At 40.3% G+C, this 17,702-nt stretch overlaps 1 protein-coding gene across 3 annotated transcripts in view; it reads left to right on the forward strand.

The window, feature by feature from the left end:
- The first annotated feature begins 4,549 nt into the window (after nt 1-4,549).
- The window catches only part of LOC122773357 (alpha-2-macroglobulin), a 36,371-nt gene continuing 23,218 nt past the window's right edge, over nt 4,550-17,702 (forward strand). For 2 of the 3 annotated variants that reach the window (XR_006360882.1, XM_044031982.1), the window contains exons 1-13: nt 4,745-4,973; nt 6,902-7,082; nt 8,469-8,625; nt 10,572-10,624; nt 13,127-13,147; nt 13,622-13,790; nt 13,909-13,993; nt 14,710-14,827; nt 14,931-15,045; nt 15,142-15,251; nt 16,553-16,705; nt 16,974-17,204; nt 17,597-17,660. Coding sequence is in view for 2 of the 3 variants with exons in the window: in XM_044031982.1 (XP_043887917.1) it covers nt 4,888-4,973; nt 6,902-7,082; nt 8,469-8,625; nt 10,572-10,624; nt 13,127-13,147; nt 13,622-13,790; nt 13,909-13,993; nt 14,710-14,827; nt 14,931-15,045; nt 15,142-15,251; nt 16,553-16,705; nt 16,974-17,204; nt 17,597-17,660 (1,543 nt within the window). In the remaining variant the exon portion in view is untranslated. Of the gene's footprint in view, nt 4,659-4,744; nt 4,974-6,901; nt 7,083-8,468; nt 8,626-10,571; nt 10,625-13,126; nt 13,148-13,621; nt 13,791-13,908; nt 13,994-14,709; nt 14,828-14,930; nt 15,046-15,141; nt 15,252-16,552; nt 16,706-16,973; nt 17,205-17,596; nt 17,661-17,702 lie in introns of those variants that run through there. The other variant, XM_044031984.1, reaches the window with a different exon arrangement.

A 17,702-nucleotide genomic window follows, 5' to 3' on the forward strand; every position in this document is an offset into this window, starting at 1 on the left:
TCCTCATTCCGACATTTGATTGATTTTTTTTTTTAAATCAAGCAGCAGAGATCAAAGACAGGAGGAGACAAAAAAAAGAGAGACTGATAAAAAGAAAGAAAAGAAACTGTCACTGTGTCACCGATTGTCACAGTATCCAAATATCACTATGATCAGCTCTGTCTGTGGGTAGAAGTAATGTAAACATGACACCTGGGTGAAAACTGTCATTTCATCATCTCATTTTAGTCTCCAGAATGACATCATGATGCACATCCTTCAAGCATTGATCTGAAATCACTCAGTTGCTGCAGAGTTTAAAAGACGGACTGAAGTGAAAGATATTAAAGGGCAGAATCTTCTTCTGTCGCAGACATGCTGTGTTTTGTAGTCACTGTCATCTTCAACTGTCACACCAAAACCTGTCGCCTCTTCCCTGTTGCTCACTTGATTGTTTCAGCTGATGCTCTAACCGCTCCTCTTCTCCTCAAAGTGAAGGTCAATTCAAAACATCTTCCTTCTCAGGTTTATCAACAACTTCCATTATCACTTTATCCTCCACATGAGCGGAGAGCTGTGCCAATCTCACAGAAAAGCCATGCACACACGAGTAGAACATGCAAACTCCACGCAGAAGCCCAGGTCTTCTTGCTGCAAAGGCAAAAGTAACTCCCATTATCTTTAAAAAGTAGCAAAGATGTGAACAAACATGGCGTTCTAGTCCAATAGGTGGCAGTAGAGTGTCTTTAGCTGGTTGCCAACCGCTAATAAACCCCATCTCAAGAAGAAGAAAAATTCAGCCTCTCTTTGAAAAGAATGTATACACTGATCTCGACTATAATATTTATAAAAAACTATAATCACTCTCTACTGTCAGTTTCCCCTAAAATATCAATGTAAATGTGTTATTTGACCATTTGACAGAAATCTGGTCTGAATCCATCCTTCCTGTTGAGATCACAACAATTCCAATCAGATCCAGATTAAGATCCAGGTTTTCCAAGACTGGATGACAGAGCACTCTGCTTTGGGTCTTGAATGAGCCACTTTCATTAAAAAATTTGATTTTAAGCCTAACCAATTATCCAAAATCCAGTCAGATTTCCTTGGAACGACTGGGCCCTCCTCTTTCTCCTCTGCTCACAAACCACAGCCAAGTTACACTCAAACACTCATGTGCCAGATTCCCTCAACAGTGAGTTCCAGTCACTCGCCTCCAACCACTAACTGGCTGAATCTTGTTGTTGCCAAAAACACAGACTTCCACTTAACCCCAACTACCTACTACAGAATCCTAATGGCGCTGGAAGGAGGAGGAGGCCAATTATGTAGATGATGAAAAACAGTAACGTTGTTACCACGGAGCTGTTTTCAGAGTTTTCCTGCCAGCAACTTTGAAGCTACATTAGACGGCACAGAGAAACCAGCAGTGGAGTATTTTTCAGATCATTCAGAACTCAGAACACAGCTGGAGGTAACATCAGTCATGACGTGCTCTCAAATGAAATAATTACCACAGGGCTTTCGTTTGGTCACAACCTTGACATGACCTTCACACCGTACTGTTTAAATCTGTGAACGATTGATTAGTATACCTGTGAAGAGAGAGTGGTGCACCTCGTTATTGTTTTAACACTGATGCAGAACGCTCATAGACCAATATCAGGCCTGGTCTTATCAGGTCTGAGCTCTGTCTCCTGGTCTGAAGCCTTACTCCCAGAATCTCTGCCTAATCTGAACATACAAGCCACATGTATGACACCCTTAACTTTACATTGACGTTACTCTTTTCGAGACATTAGACAAGACAGTAGCATTTTTACATCCATCCATAATGTTGCACAATACCTGTCCACGCGTTCCGTCCTGTGTCAGCTGAGTTCGGCTCTGGTGACCTGCGACCCTCATGTGCTGGATAAAGTGGTAGATTGAATGATGTTGCACAATAGAGTTTAAAAGTCACTGCACTCATCATGAGTCCAACTATCTGTGCAAGACTGAGGAACAATTGTGTTTAATGGCGTATTTCCACCGGCTCTACTCGTTCGCCTCGCCATGCCACGGTTTAAGTAGCGTTTCCACTGGCATAGTACCTGTTACTATTTTTAGTACCTGCTCAGGGAGGTTCCAAAAGCGTGCCAAGTAGGTACTATGCGTTGATTGGTCAGACTGCCGGCCGCTGACTGGCCATCACAGAAAGAGACGCCCCACACACAAATCAAGCCGAACAGTGCCAAACAGTAGATCACTTAAAACTACTTAAAAATCCTACAAGGAGTCTGGTGTAAAGTCACTAGTCACTCGTGTGCATGTCACGTATAAAACAAAGTTACCACAGTTTCACTCAGCCGTGCAGTGACGACTCCGCCCACGTTAAGTAGGTACTTTTTATGTAGTGGAGATGCCGTGTCGTGCCGTGCCGAGGCGAGTAGACGTCTGAGTTGTTTAACTTATGATAATTTGCTATTTAAACTTGTTAATCTTGTCAAGAAAACATAAACCTCCAGAGGATTTATTTAGCAATTTCAAGTTATTTTAGACCATGATTGATGAACTTGATGTTTATGATAAATTCTGTTGACGTGATCCTTATCTGTGCTATTTGTCGATTTGTCTTAAAGGTCCAATGTGTACCTTCTGTTGCCAAACCACTGATAGCGTTGCCATCCTCCCCTTCTCTCTCTCTTTCTCTGCCAGTGATGAGTGCACAGAACGGGCAGAGCAGTAAATCAAAGATACCGTGATCATTTCTCAGTGGTTATGGTCTAAACCCCAAAAACAAGCTGCTGGAATGAACTGAGCTTCTGCAGGAGAGAGAGACGCTGCTGTGTGGTAGACATGAGAGAGCATATTACAGATTATATCTAGCTTGATGTGTTGGACAACTTAAACAAAGTTGATTCAAACCACATATGGGGGTGGTTTTGAATGCGATCTGAACGTCACGGTCACTCAGATAAGATTTCAAAGTGTCATCTGCATCACTCAGATTGACACAGTGCAAGACGATAGTTTTAAAAAACAGGATAAAACCATGGGAGACAACAACAGACCCCACCACACGATTCCACCTGGCACCGCTGGTCTGCCATTCCAGCAGTGATGGCAGCATGAAAGGTCTCCAGGAATCTTTTTGAGGGTGCTTCTTGGCATTTTCAGCCAAGGAGGTGGGCAGGTGAGTCTGCAGAGCGTTCTGAAAGGTCAACTCTAGCTCTATATTCAAACCTTCTGCAGCCGTCTTGCCATCTATCTTTACCCGACATCCCTGCATCGGTCGTCGCGTAGAACGCATCACTCTGGGTGCACCGGGGAATGTCTCCACAGACACGGAAACAAAACACTTCTTTACTGAGAAACACAGACTTGTGTAAAAGTTACGCACTAGAGCTTTAACACCACACTGAATCCACCCACAGCTCATTTGTTCAAAAATACATCAAGTATTTAAACAAGAACAACGTCAAAGTGTTTCTCTGTCCTCTGTGGACTACTTCACCACAGTATACATGTTTATAGTAATAGTGCTGGCTTCAGGTTTTTCTGGGGATAGAGAAGCCAACTTCCTCAGGGGAGTGCTCACCTCTTCTGATTTTTATTTTTATTTTTTAACTTCTGAAAAGGGGGGCCACACGGTGGTTTACTGGTTAGCACTCTCGCCTTGCAGCGGGGATCGAGCCCCGGTTGGAACAAGGGCCTTTCTGCATGGAGTTTGCATGTTCTCCCCGTGTGTGCGTGGGTTCTCTCCGGGTTCTCCGGCTTCCTCCCACAGTCCAAAAACATGCAATGTGGGGATTAGGTAAATTGGACACTCTAAATTGACCATAGGAGTGAGTGTGAGAGTGAATGGTTGTTTGTCTCTATCTGTGTGTGGCCCTGCGATGGACTGGTGAACTGTCCAGGGTGTACCCCGCCTATCGCCCGATGTAGCTGAGATTGGCACAGCACCCCCCGCGACCCTCTGGTGGAGGATAAAGCGGTAGATGATGACTGACTGACTTCTGAAAAGGTGATAACTTGAGTTTGAAGCAGAACTTTGCCAGTCTGCACCAGTTTTGCACGCTTCTTTGCTTTCAGTTCTGGCCAATTGAAAAAAGCCGATCCGACGTTGGCCCCTCGCCCGGTCAGAGAGTCATTTCCTCTGACAGCGTTTTTCTTGTCTAAAGTTAAAACTAGGGTGTGTGTAGTGCCATGAAGGGATTTCTGTTTCTTGTGAAACCTCCTAATTCTGAAGACTCCTGGTCCGTGGCCCTGATCCTCCAAGTCTGGTTTTGTGGTAACCGGTAGTAGTACCCAATCTCCCTGCAACAAGACATTTAACCGTTACAATGACTCCAAAACTGTTTTAATTAGGGTCACAATCCTGCATAGTTGTGCTTTAATGTCCAAACATTGTCATAGGTGAAGATAAGTGAATATAGACCTCCTTATTCACTTATGTCAGTTCAGGAGCTGCCGCTGCTGCTGCTGCACACATGTGACTCCTGTTGCTCAACTGTATCACATGATGCCTCCTTCTTACCCCCACCACACACACACACGCACACACACACACACTCTGCTTGGACCCTCTCCAGTTCAGTGGAGTCTGAGGGTGAGAGTGCTGGCAGCAGCAGCAGCAGCAGCAGCAGGTCTGTGTTCTTTCATTTTTGGGGAGTGAAAGTCTTCTGGGAAAAGGCAAGGTAAGTAAAGAGGCTGTCCAAACAACATGGGGGAGTGACTCAGATGGGGGTGTGGAGGTGGTTTGGAGTTATAAACAGCAAACCACCGCCTCCTCACTTTGGACAACTTTGTGCAGTGCACATCACTCTCTCCTCTGTCCCTCTGGCCCACAGTGGGGTGACTTAGCAGGCAGGAAGCGCGTCCGTCGTCCCTCTCCACCAGTGCAGACTCGCGTTGGTCCTCGCAGACATGACACCTGTCCTCCAGCTGTGCGCTGTCGTCATCCTCGCGTCGGTGCTGCTGCACACCGCGACGTCGCTTCTCCACAACGACACGTAAGTGACACGAACGTTACCGTGACACTGTGGCGTGGCGGTTTTCCTCGCTGCCACAAAGTTTGGTGCGTCACGACACACGCAAGCACGTGCACGCGCCGGGTGTGTTTGCTGAGAGAGAGTGAGCTGCACGTGATGAAAGTGACACAAACAGTTTTTCTTGTGTGTGTGTGTGTGTGTGTGTGTGTGTGGTGTAACCAGAAATGGTGTCCGTGGTGAGCAAGGAAAAGGTCCAGCAGTCTGTGTTAGGACATTATGCAATCACGAGGACTGTCTCCCGTCCCTCTGCCTCTGTATGTGTGTTTCTGTGCTTTTGAGGACAAATGTGTTGTCAAAGTCAATAATGTGAGGATATTTTGACCAGTCATTAAACTTGAGAGCTCTGTTTGATGGTTGAAACTTGGTTTTACAACATCTTCGTGACCTTTTAGAAACGCTGACCCCAAATAGTCGTCATGGGTCACAGGACGCAGGACCTCATTTCTGAGGCCCAGGTTGGGGTTGGCTGTCCAAGTGAGTGGAAATCAATGCTTCTTTGTGAGGACCAAACAATTTATAAACTATTTGGACATTTTTGTCCTCACTACTTTTATAGGGCTTTTCAGGACCTGGTTTTAGGGTTACATTTGGGTTTAGGTTAAGGGATAAGTACTTGTAATGGTTAGGGTAAGGGGCTAGGCAGTGTGTGTGTGTGTGTATATTATTGTTTATATCTTTGTGAGGTCCCAAAAAAGCATACAAACCAATCTTTCTAGGACATTTTGACTTGTGGGGACATTTTGTCCGGGTCCTACAACTTTTAAAGTGCTTTTTCAGGGTTAAGACCTGGTGTTAGAATTGTGTTTCAGTTATGATTGTAAGGGAAAACGCTATTATTTGGCCCTCTTAAGATTAACAACTTACAAACCTAAGAGCTAATTATAGACCAGCTGTTGCTCAAAAATCACATTTTCTTGTGATAAGGCCTCTGTGTAAACTTGGTTCATGTTTGGCATCGTGTCTGTTCTCCTGGAGCTCTGAGCAATTGTCATTAAAGTCCTTTGGCTTACATCATCACTGACTCTAGAGACTTCATCATCAGTCATCTCAGCTGATAATCAACATCTGTGTAACAGTGAGCGTTAAGGGTTTGCGTTATGTCAATGATGTGTCCTCCCTAAGATATAAAAACAAGTTTGTGTGTGTGTGTGTGTGTGTGTGTTTGGGTAGCAGGCAAAGTCTCTCACTGATTAATTATCAGCTCCTCTGTGTTTGGCAGCAGCAGGTCCCTGTGAGTCTACCAACCAGCCAGATAGCAATTTGTCTTTTTCAGTTTCAACAGTACTTAATGTTAAGCAAAAGCACTGTTGCCACATTCACTTACCTGCATAAATGTTGCACTAAATCACAACTTCTCTGACTTCTTGTCTATTAACTTCCACTGAGGCCTGTTTTCGTCACTGTTTGTGGGCACGATTGTGGAAACTACTGAACCAATTGTCTTTATATTTGTTGGGAGGAAGGGGTTGAATTTCAGAGTGGATATGATGAAGAGAGCACATACATGCATTTTGTTGTATGTTGTAGGTATAGTTTTAACATTTTCGTAAATGTTTAAGAAATAGTTCATAGATCATTATGAAGTCAATATGGAGTGGACCTGGGTATTGATTTTACAGTTACTGCAAACAAATGCTTGCTCTTTTCAAGTGGATGTTGCAAACATGTTAGCACAGTCGCCTACACATTTAACAGACATTGAGCAACATGTGGAGTTGTATTTCTAGCATTGTATAGCTTATTTAATGTTAAATCTAAATGTTTGGTTAGGGTTTGCTCTATTTTGGTTTCCACCACCTCCTGAAGGAAAATAAACTCCATGTGTCTGATGAACTGGTCAGTGCCGCAAACATGTTCTCCATCTAACCTCGCCGTTTATCTCCGTGCAGAATCTATGCAGTGACCGTGAGCTCCCGTGTCACAGCAGGAACACAGGAGACCCTGTGTGCCCAGATTCATGGACCCTCAGAGCCTGTCAAACTGACGGTGTCCTTCGACATGAACTCTGAACGCACCATCATCCTGGAAGAGAGTGTCACACAGGACTTTTACCGCTGCTTGAACTTCCAGGTCCGACTCAACACTTGCACACATTGTTTTAAAATAATATCACATGATTCCAGGAAAATAAATGTGTGATCATGATATTCATGACAGTATAATTATTAGTTAGTTATTATTTTTTACTCAAACTGTAGAATGTTCTATCAAGGATTGCAGGCAGTGGCATGTAATGGTGCAAACAAATGTGCATTTCCATGCTTTCCCACAGAGCTAATGCATAATTAGTAGCGTTAGTGTTAGCAGCATTATGGTACAAGACTAATGTGTGTTTTACAGTGAAGAGTGTTACGGGAATCATTGAATGCATCTCGCAGCTGCCCCATAAAGTTAAGTTAAGTTTATCACCCTGCAACATAGAATGAACAATCCTTCCCATTCCTTGTCGTCTTTGGCCTCCACTAGTTCTGCAACAGTGTTACAGTATGTTCACCAATTAATCTCACCATTAATGTGTGTGCCGCATTTTTTTACACACCCTTTCACCGAAGTCCATAGAGAAAAACGTTGTTTTTTAAACATGGCACATCCCTACTGTGTAATTCAGTTCACATATGTTAATGGTTTCAAGTGGCAACAAAGTGGAACAGAGCAGAACAAGATTATAAATGTTTGTAGTAGTTTTAATGTGTCTATGAGGTTTCCAGGCACGGAGTACTCCCCTCTCCTCGTCCCACTACCCCTCCATTAAACACAAAACCTGTGGTCATTATGTACCCAATTATCCTGCTGGCGCCACGACTGGGGCTGTCAACGCCAATGGTTCTCTGTAAATTATGGCTCTGGTTTCTGTTACATTGCTGGTGACTGTTATGCAACGTACGGGCCTTTCAGCATATTGATGCGAAACAATTGGCCAACCCCACTCGGCTTTTAACAGTTTCACTTTGTTCCACCACTTTGGCCTCGTCACAAGACTGGTCTGGAATTTGTTTATCTGCAAAGGCAGATATCTACAATAAAGGCTGCTTTCTGACAGAGGCTAGCTGTGTACCTGCATTCCTCTGACCCCCAACTCTCATTCTCCCATCGCACACACACACACACTCAAAATCGACCCCTGACAAATTTTGGAAGCCGTTCAGCCCCTGTTATGTAATGGCAGCCCCATTAGGAAGTGAAAACATATGCCATGCAAGTGTAACGGTCTTTTATAATCAACTTCACATTGTGGTCGAGGTTTGCTATTGCTCAATTTAACTTGGATGGAATTACTTCCAAGCCATTATTTCTAAGGTCAGCAGAATTTTTGCACCAGAAAAACTCCAGATAAGGAAAATGAGTAAACGTAATCTGGGAACAAGTCGTCTTTCTGCATTAGATAATTTCCGTATTCTTCCGTCTTGTTAGCCTGAACATGGCCCTGTCTGAGCGATGTGTCGCCTTGTACAACAGGTCCCTGTCGTGAGCAGCAACACCGTGGCAAGCATCACTGTCACTGTTGAGGGGGAGAGTGCTTCAATGGACAAGAAGACCAAAATTCTCATCGAGCCTCCTGCTTTTCTTCACATTGTCCAGACTGATAAACCCATCTACAAACCTGGACAGACTAGTAGGTGTCTCATGTTTATGAATCATTAAAGTTATGGTCCATGATTGGTTTCTGAAACATTTTATTTATCTTATTTGCTAAAATCCTCTTCATGTCCTGATAACCATCAATATAAAACAACTTGTTTTATTCAGTCAAACAATTGGTTCATTTTTAGGGCGTTAATTGACCAGTTGCATTTAAACCATTTTTCTTTCAACCATCCATTGCTCTTTTACAAAGTGTAGTTTTTTTTAATCAATGACATCTATGTATTTAAACATTTTGCAGTGCAGACAGACAGTGTAGATTTGAGAGTCGGACCATACGTCTTGTTTATTTAAGTTGAGCAATTTTGTGCATCATTTGTTATTAATTAACTGGTTTATTTTGTCAGACCACACATTGGCTAAAAATAGGCATCATATATGGGCCACTGATTTGGACTGCAGCTTTAATCATGTCCACTGTCTACTAGGAAGATGTTAAAATTCCTTAGAATATGCAGTGTGGTGGAATTTGTTATTCTCCCTGCACTGTTTAGCAATTCAGCTGCACTTGCACAATTTTGGTCTACTTTGGTCTAAAATCTGCATAATGCTGAGCTATTACTTGTCAACTTTGGGAGTTATGTGTGTATTCAGTCCACAGAAAAGCTGTTCCTCAAGAGTTCTTCAGGAGGTTATTTCCCATCCATATTTTCCTTAAAAAAATAAATAAAAATACAACGCATATTTTGTGTGGGGCTTTCCCCCCCTGTGTTTGGTTTAATGTTTGGATTCATTACGATATATGATATCACTTATCTGCATAGCAACTATCACAAAGATTGGCATCTCCCAGCATCCCATAATTCAACTCTACAGCATCTGTCATTCGATTGTTCTTCCACTCGTTTTAAAGGGCCAGTGTTTTATAATAGCAGATTGTAACATTCCTCTGCTCACGTTTCCCTTTCTCAAGCATGTCGGGGAAACTACGGTGGCCTTTAGGAACCAGAAAAAATAACGATCTTCTTTGTTTATGTGGTGTTTATTCCGCTTTAAAACTCAAAATGCCCACTCTGGCTGGTAGTGTTAATCCACTTAAATAATATACAATGTGGGTTATTCAACTTCTGCCAAAAAACATCCTAAAAGTGACACAGTGGACCTGTAAACTCCCCGCCCCCAAGATGAGGCAGCTAAAATCCAGTTTGAGGGAACCACGAGGATCAGTAGTGACTACTAGTGATGAGAAAAAAACCCCTTCAAACATAAAATTAAATTCCCATTTATGATTTAAAACTAACCTCAGAACTGCTGAACAGTTAGCGAGTAACGCTGGGTTATAGAATTATTACAATTATTTTGAAGATGTTAAATGTTGATATTATGTTACATATTACAGCTTTGAGCGTTTTACCTCACGTGTTAAATGTTTCTTTTTTGTTGGGTTTTTTTGTCCATAAAGAAGTTAAAATCCACAGTTAACTGGTTTATTCAACTTTTAGTTATAATAATATATATAATATATATGATATTTATAATGACGATAATCAATACCCACTGGTTTTGATAGGTTTGTGTGTTACCTGGAGGAGCCACAGGTAAACTGCTGTTTGAAAGACAACATGTAATATTACATTGAGGTTAAAGGGCATTGCAAAACATTTCAGCTGTCTTAATTCAATTGTTTTTGTGTCTTTTCGTGTTGGATTGTTGCTTTTTCTATTCAGTGTTGTGTAATTTAACCGAACAAAGAGATTTTTCTCTTCCAGGTTAAATTAGGATTAAAAAAATAAAGAGAAAAAGTAGAAGGATGTGGTTTTTAACGTGCAATGCAATGTGCGATATGAAACATATTATACAGTATATTTCATTGAGGTTTCTTTTGTAGCATCGTGGCCTGTTGTATTATGTTTTTCTATTTTAAAATGATAGTAAAAATGTAATTCATTGAGATTTCCTCTGCCCTTTTCTCTTCAGTCCAGTTCCGCATTGTTTCCATGGATACCAGTTTCATCCCTGTAGATCGAGTGGTGAGTGTTATTGATGATCATTTCATAAAATCATGTGACGGTGTGTGGGTGTGTGTGTGTGTGTGCGAGCGACCACTTCCAGGTGTGAACTTTGTAATGTGGTGTGTTTTCCTCTAAGCAGTTGGTGAATGTGAAGATTGAGGTCTATTTTAGTTCAGGATAGTGGGAGGTGAATTGAGGGCTGTTTGTTGATTTTGAAGACAGCGTGGGTGTGAGGCGCTGTGTGGAGCAGTGTGATAAACATGCTGTCAGAGTTCATTTGGAGCACACCGCATTTGACCCAAACATCTGAATCAATATGAGCTCAAGGCCTTTTCCATTTGTGGCTGGAAACACCACTGCGTGCAGTGACCATGAAACAGATTCAAACGTGGCGTGATGAAGGTAGCACACTCGTGCTAAATCCTATCAGGTATAAAGCTGACGCTAAATGGTCTCAATGAAAAGGCTCTAATCCAGAGGTGTCACATACACATACAACACCATTTCATCTCAAGTGCGCCAGACTAGCAAAATAATAGCATAACAACCTATGAACAACAATTGTTTTACATTTAATGAAGTGTCTTTCTTACAAAACGTGACATTTCTTGAGAAAATTAAGTACAATTTCAACAATATTATGCCTAAATTTACCGTTTACACTAGGGCTGAAACAATGACTCGATTATTAATCGATTTCTAAATGAATCGTCAACTATTTTTATAATCGATTAAGTGTCAGTGTCAGGTATCTGTATGACGGGTATCTGGAAGTGAAAAATATAGTATTTCACGTTGTGAAATTTTTACAAATTCATCCTGTGGGCCAGAATGGAACCTCTGACGGGCCCGCGGGCCATACATTTGACACCCTGCTTTAATTCATCAAAGTGTTTTAGACTCTGTATCGCACATTATATATACATCTGCGTCTTTGAACCCTTTATTTTAATAATTGCTTTTTATGGCCACAATATTATCTAATGAATACATTCTACATGTCCTATGCATCATTTTCTAGTAAATATTAGATATTAGTTTTTCAGGTGAAAACCAGCGTATGTGGGTATCTCGTAATGTGTTTGCTGACCCTGGTGCAAACCTGAGTAAGTCAGCGTACTTACTACCTCCTGACTTCCAACTGACTTCACACCTGGGATGAAAAGGCGTTTTCTGTGATGGGATTGTAATGGGATAGCACCTGATGTGATGCGTCTCCGTTCCGCCCACAAGGCGATGAAACTGCTGTCATCAGTTATCCACTTGTCAAAGACTTTTTCCGCTGCTTCAAAAAACTAAGAGGAGACCATACCATAGATTGACTTCAGCCTTCTCAGCCTACTTCTTGGCATTTTTCAAAATCGGGCATTGGGCGGGGTTTACCTCAGAAAAGGGGTTTAATTACCCTTTAAAGCTGCTGTCGGTGAGATCCTGTCATGAAATCTGTCAGTTTTCAGACATGGTCCTTTGTGTTGGTTTGTCTTGAACACTCACTGTGGATTATCTAGACATTCTCCTCTGAAGTCACATTAATTCAAAGACAATCTGGCCACAGAAGTGAATGTCAAGAGTGACCACAGTCAACATGTGTGTTCAAACAAACCCTCTGCAGAATCTCAGAGAACGTCCGGACCTCAATGCATGACAGAATGCAGGGTTAGGGAAGCTCTCGAGTGGCTTGTTAGGCTGTTAGTCTGTAAATTAATGCTTCCTCACACCCAACATGTTCAGGATGTGACCTTGGGAAGAGTGAGGGGAACGCTAACAGCAGCAATGTACAATGTACGCTAAAAGGAAGCCACTGACTATATTAAAGTCTGGCTAAATCCACGTTGGTCTGACTAAAACCTGACTTTTAAAATACATGTAAACATGTTTTGACTCAAAGTTGGACAAGCACAGTAAATGTTGCTGCAAGTCAAATTATCCATCCATCAATCGTTTGGTTTGTGGACAAAACATTTGAGAACATCATCATTTGCAGGTTTGATCAACATTTTTGAAGGTTTTCTGACATTTTATGGACCAAACGGTTAATCGAGAAAATAATTGATGGATGAATCGATTATGAAAATAATCTTTAGTTGCCACTCTAATGTTCAACTGCTTATGTTCCACCATTCCTGCCCGCGGGCTTTGACTCAGACGTAAATGAAGAAGCCATTACACAGAAGAAGAAGAAGACGACAACAGTTAAAGAATTGAACATTTCAACATTCATGGATGCTAGGAAGGCACAGAATGATGGTAAATCAAAAAACGCCTAAGGTCAGTTATCGCCACCTAGTGCAGTGGAGGTAGAAACACTTGATTCAATAAATCAATTCCCCTCAAGTACTTAAGTGAATACTGGGAAAAGGACAGTTGTCTTTTCCAGTCCACTATAAGAATACTACATGTTAGAAGCACCAAACTCTTCAAAGACCGAAGATAATTTGGCATTTACACGGAGCCTGACTCTGATTTAGTTGTTTTCTGTTAAGCTGCATTTACATACATGTTTTGTTTCTTTTATTTCAGTACAAAGTGGTGGAGATTCAGGTAAGAACAATATTTTTCCCCCTCATCTCTGACTCAGACACTTGTTGCTCTCCTGCTGCCGACTGACTGAATCTGCTTGAGTTCTCTTTTATATTTCTGTGCTTTCTTGCCTATGTTTAATACAAAATATGACTGTGATTGGGTGAAATGTGTTCTCATTGTGTCTAAAACATATTGAAATAATTTCTCCAGTACACAACTGCAATTCTGAATTTGTATTATTTGACTTAAATCTCCTTGTGACAAGAAACAAAATGGGCATGAATTCTGTTTTAATCAATTTGATAAATGCATATTTTGAATATGTATACAAGATATCCTGGATAGAAATATAAGGAAATCCAGTTAAAATAATTTTATAGATAAGAGATAAGTAATAACAACCAGCCAAGAAGTGTGTAATTTAATTTTTCTAAAAACAAGCCTCACACCTAACTCAGTGCAGAATGGTCTGTGCATTTGAACTGTTTGTAGGATCCCAAGTCAAATCGAATTGCCCAGTGGTTGGATAAGCCCATGTTCCACGGCATCCTCGATCTTTCCCACCCCATGATTCCTGAAGCGGCGGAGGGAAAATACAAGATCACAGCCATGACAGACAAAGGAGAGGAGATATCCCACAGCTTCGACATCAAAGAATACGGTCTTTTCAAGTTACATCCTAAGAAAATACAGTGTCCAAAATAATGAGTCTGACGTGTGTACGTTGTATTGCTTTAATATGTTTTTTAAAAAAATGAATCTTGTTTCCTTTACTTTAGTTCTGCCGAAGTTTGACGTACAGATTCACTTGCCCAGTGTTATAAGCATCCTGGACCGAGAGGCAACAATGAAGATCTGCGGAAAGTGAGTGTGTGTCTGACTGAAAAAGTAAAGCACAGATTCTGACATCATTTCCTGTCGAGGAAGAACTTATTAGATTTTGGTTGTGATCCAGACATGGACCCAGATTTACTTTTTTAAAACAATTGTTATTTTGCAAGAAAGGGGAGTGAACTGACACTTGAAAACTAAGCCGCCTCAGTGAATATATATGTGTATATATTTATAAAAATATATATATTTATGTTTTTATATATTTATATATATATATATATATACTATAAACATATATATATGTTTTTATATATATATATACTATAAACATATATATATATGTTTATAGTGTATATATAGACATTTATATACATGTCTATATATATACATATGTTTATATACATATATATTGACATGTTTATATATGTGTATATACATATATATAAACATATATGTTTATAGTATATATATATGTTTTTATATATATATACTATACACATATATATGTTTTTATATATATACATGTCTTTACATATATATATACATATGTTTATATACATATTGACATGTTTATATATGTGTGTATATATATATATACATGTCAATATATATATATTGACATGTTTCAAGGACCCGTGGGAACCCTTACTACTCTTGCAAACATAATTCACCTAAAATGGATTAACTTTTAAGTTTCCCCAGTGATTGAGTGTAAGATGAGGATCTCTGTGTTGTGTTTCCTGCAGATACACCTATGGGAAACCAGTTGTTGGGTCAGTCAAGGCAGAGCTGTGTAGAAACGCTATCCGCTATTACTGGCATTCAGCTGGTAGGAAGAATATCTGTAAGGCTTATGAGCTAACTGTGAGTATTCCAGATGAAACGCAAAGTACTTTCTGAAATCGCACCAATTATTTCAGCTTTTAATGTGAAAATTCACTTCTTTTTTTCTTTCTTTGTGTTCCAGACGGGAAAAGATGGTTGTGCTACACAAATTGTAAACTTGGAAGAATTTGCCCTCACTAAAACTATGTACAAACACATTTTTGAGGTGACTGCTGAAATAGAGGAGTATGGCACAGGTAAGTAAGCATAGGCTGCGGGGTACTGTCGGGTACATTTAGTGATCAGGAGTGATCCCTTATGATCCTCTTTGTTCTCTCTTTATTACCATCCAGGGGTCCTTCTTAAAGGCCGTGGGCAGACCACTTTCAGCACTCACATCAGAATTGCCACCTTTGAGGACGTAGCTGCAGCTTACAAACCTGGCATCCCATTTGAGGGAAAGGTAATCCTTCTCTCACAGCACCTCACGTGGATACATGTTTCCATGGCTATGTTCAGATTATCAGACACATTGTTCAAATTAGATTCATTACAGATCATATTTGACAAGTGACTGTCATCTGAACATGACATGCATATTGTCTGTGTCCACACAGCTTTAAAAAAAATAAAAAAATCTGAAAAATCAGACCTGAGTCACTTTAGATTGGTAATCTGAGTGTTTCCATGCTGCTCTACATGTGGTTACAAGAATAAGCCAATACTCCTGTTGAATCCTGTTGCGATCACTATAAAAGTTTCTTTCCTGCTCACCAGATGATGAACCCTTTACATTTTGAACATTGTTGAGGCTCGATCACCTGCGGCTTCTAAGAAAAAAAAAAAATGCATGAAAGAAGCCAGAGGTGTTTTTAACAAAGTCGCATCCGTTGTTACTAAGCAACCAAATCCTGGAAGGTGCTGAGATGAATCAAATTGCTGCAGCTGCACTGAAATGATTGACTTATTTAGCCCAGGAATAATAATTAAAAAATATATCTGAATATCTAAAATTCATATCTGTACAAATCTGGACAATTTTTAGAGGTAAAAAAAAATCCTTTAGCATTAAAGCTAACCCCATATGGATGTCATTCCTGAAATGGAAATGCTGTTTGGTGTAAAAATCATTTTGTGTTAAAAGCCTTTGTAAAATGTTTTGTCATTCATTTAGATTTACTTTGGGCTCCAAGCATGAAACATAAGGAGGAGGAAGAAGACAAGAAGGTTTTAAAGTCCAACAACTTAGCATTACGTGCTAATGTGGCAGACTTTTAAGTGTCAAATTAAGGAGTTACTATAGTAATGGAAAACGAGAACTGATTTCTGAAGAGCTGGAGGTTTAAACAATTAATAGCTGAATCGATTATTAATCGATTAATAAATTAATCGACAACTATTTTGATATTTGATTAACCGGTTCGAAGCTTTTTTCACGTTTAAAACAAGATTTCCGATTGTTTTAAGCTTCTTAAATGTGAGTGTTTTCTTCATTTCTTTGCTCTGGATAACAAAGAAATCATTAAAAGTGAAGCAACCTTTTTGAAGGTTTTCTGATATTTTATGGAGCAAACGATTCATCGTGAAAATAATGGACAGATTAATTGTTTATGAAAATAATCATTAGTTGCAGCTCTAGTTTAAAGCAGCCCGAGCTTGTCCGGGATTTGCTGTTTAATTCTGTTGTGAAGTGATATACTGTGTTTTTTGTCTTGATAGATCTTGAACAGATTTGGTTGCTAATACTTTTTGACTCTTTTGCAGGTCAAAGTTATCGGTCCAGACAATAAACCAGTTGCCAATGAGGTGGTGGAGCTCTCGGCACCTAAGTTACAAATCAACCTCACCACAGACAAGAGAGGCATGGCTTCGTTTTCTCTGGACACGTCCCTCTGGACTGACAACGTGTATCTATCGGTTGGTGACCGTCTTTTGTGCTTTCTCTGTGCTTCTGTTTATCGTAGCACAGTCAGATCAGTCCAGTTTAATTGATTATTCACTCCAAAAAAGTTAAAAGACAATTCACTGATCCCAAATTTGACCAGTATTTCACAAATGTCCAATCCGGGAGCGTTTGTAAATGTATGAGTGTAACTGCAGGGTCTATATTGTCATTGCTTCAGTGTTGTCACATGGTTGAGAATTGGAGGATTTGCCGTTTTCACTCCCACTCTGATGTCACCAGGTGAAGTTTCATGTGGAGGAAGAGACGTATGATCCCGACGTTATCGCACCGCAGTACAGGAGGGATTCACTCAACGTCCCCGTATTTTACTCCAAGAGCAGCAGTTTTTTGAAGCTCATGCAGCTCAGCGAGAAGATCGCCTGTGTCCAAGATGCAACCGTGCAGGTTCAGTATATCATCCAGGGGGCGGAGCTTAAGACGGGACAGGAAGTCCTTGACTTGTTTTACCTGGTACGTGTCATGTAACGACCGACTATTGTAAACTCTGTCTCTCATGTACTTATTTCACAGAAATCACATTAAATGAAGTCCACTCACAGTAGACCTGCAACTAACGTTTATTTTCTCAATGAATCGTTAAAAGTGTAAATGATGATGTTCTCACATGTTTTGTTTTGTTCACAAACAAACTTTCTCTGTCAAATGGAAATATTCACATTTAATTAAGAAGCTGAAGAATCAGAAAGTTTGTTTTAATTATTAAAAGCTTGATAGTTGATTTATTTAGTAATGAAGTAATGAATCAATCCATTAAGTCTGGAAATGTCATTTTTCCACACCAAGTGTACACACTCACACACTCACTTACTACATCTGTGTGTCTGTGTGTACTTTGTTTGTAGGTGATGTCCAAAGGTAAAATCGTGCAGCACGGCCGTCTTCCATTGGCTGTTAAAGTGGGCACAGGTAAAAATGTGACTTTAACTAAGATTGTTCTTTATATTCTCT

This window comes from Solea senegalensis, linkage group LG8, assembly GCF_019176455.1.
Source record: "Solea senegalensis isolate Sse05_10M linkage group LG8, IFAPA_SoseM_1, whole genome shotgun sequence".
In the NCBI taxonomy this organism is placed as follows: domain Eukaryota; kingdom Metazoa; phylum Chordata; class Actinopteri; order Pleuronectiformes; family Soleidae; genus Solea; species Solea senegalensis.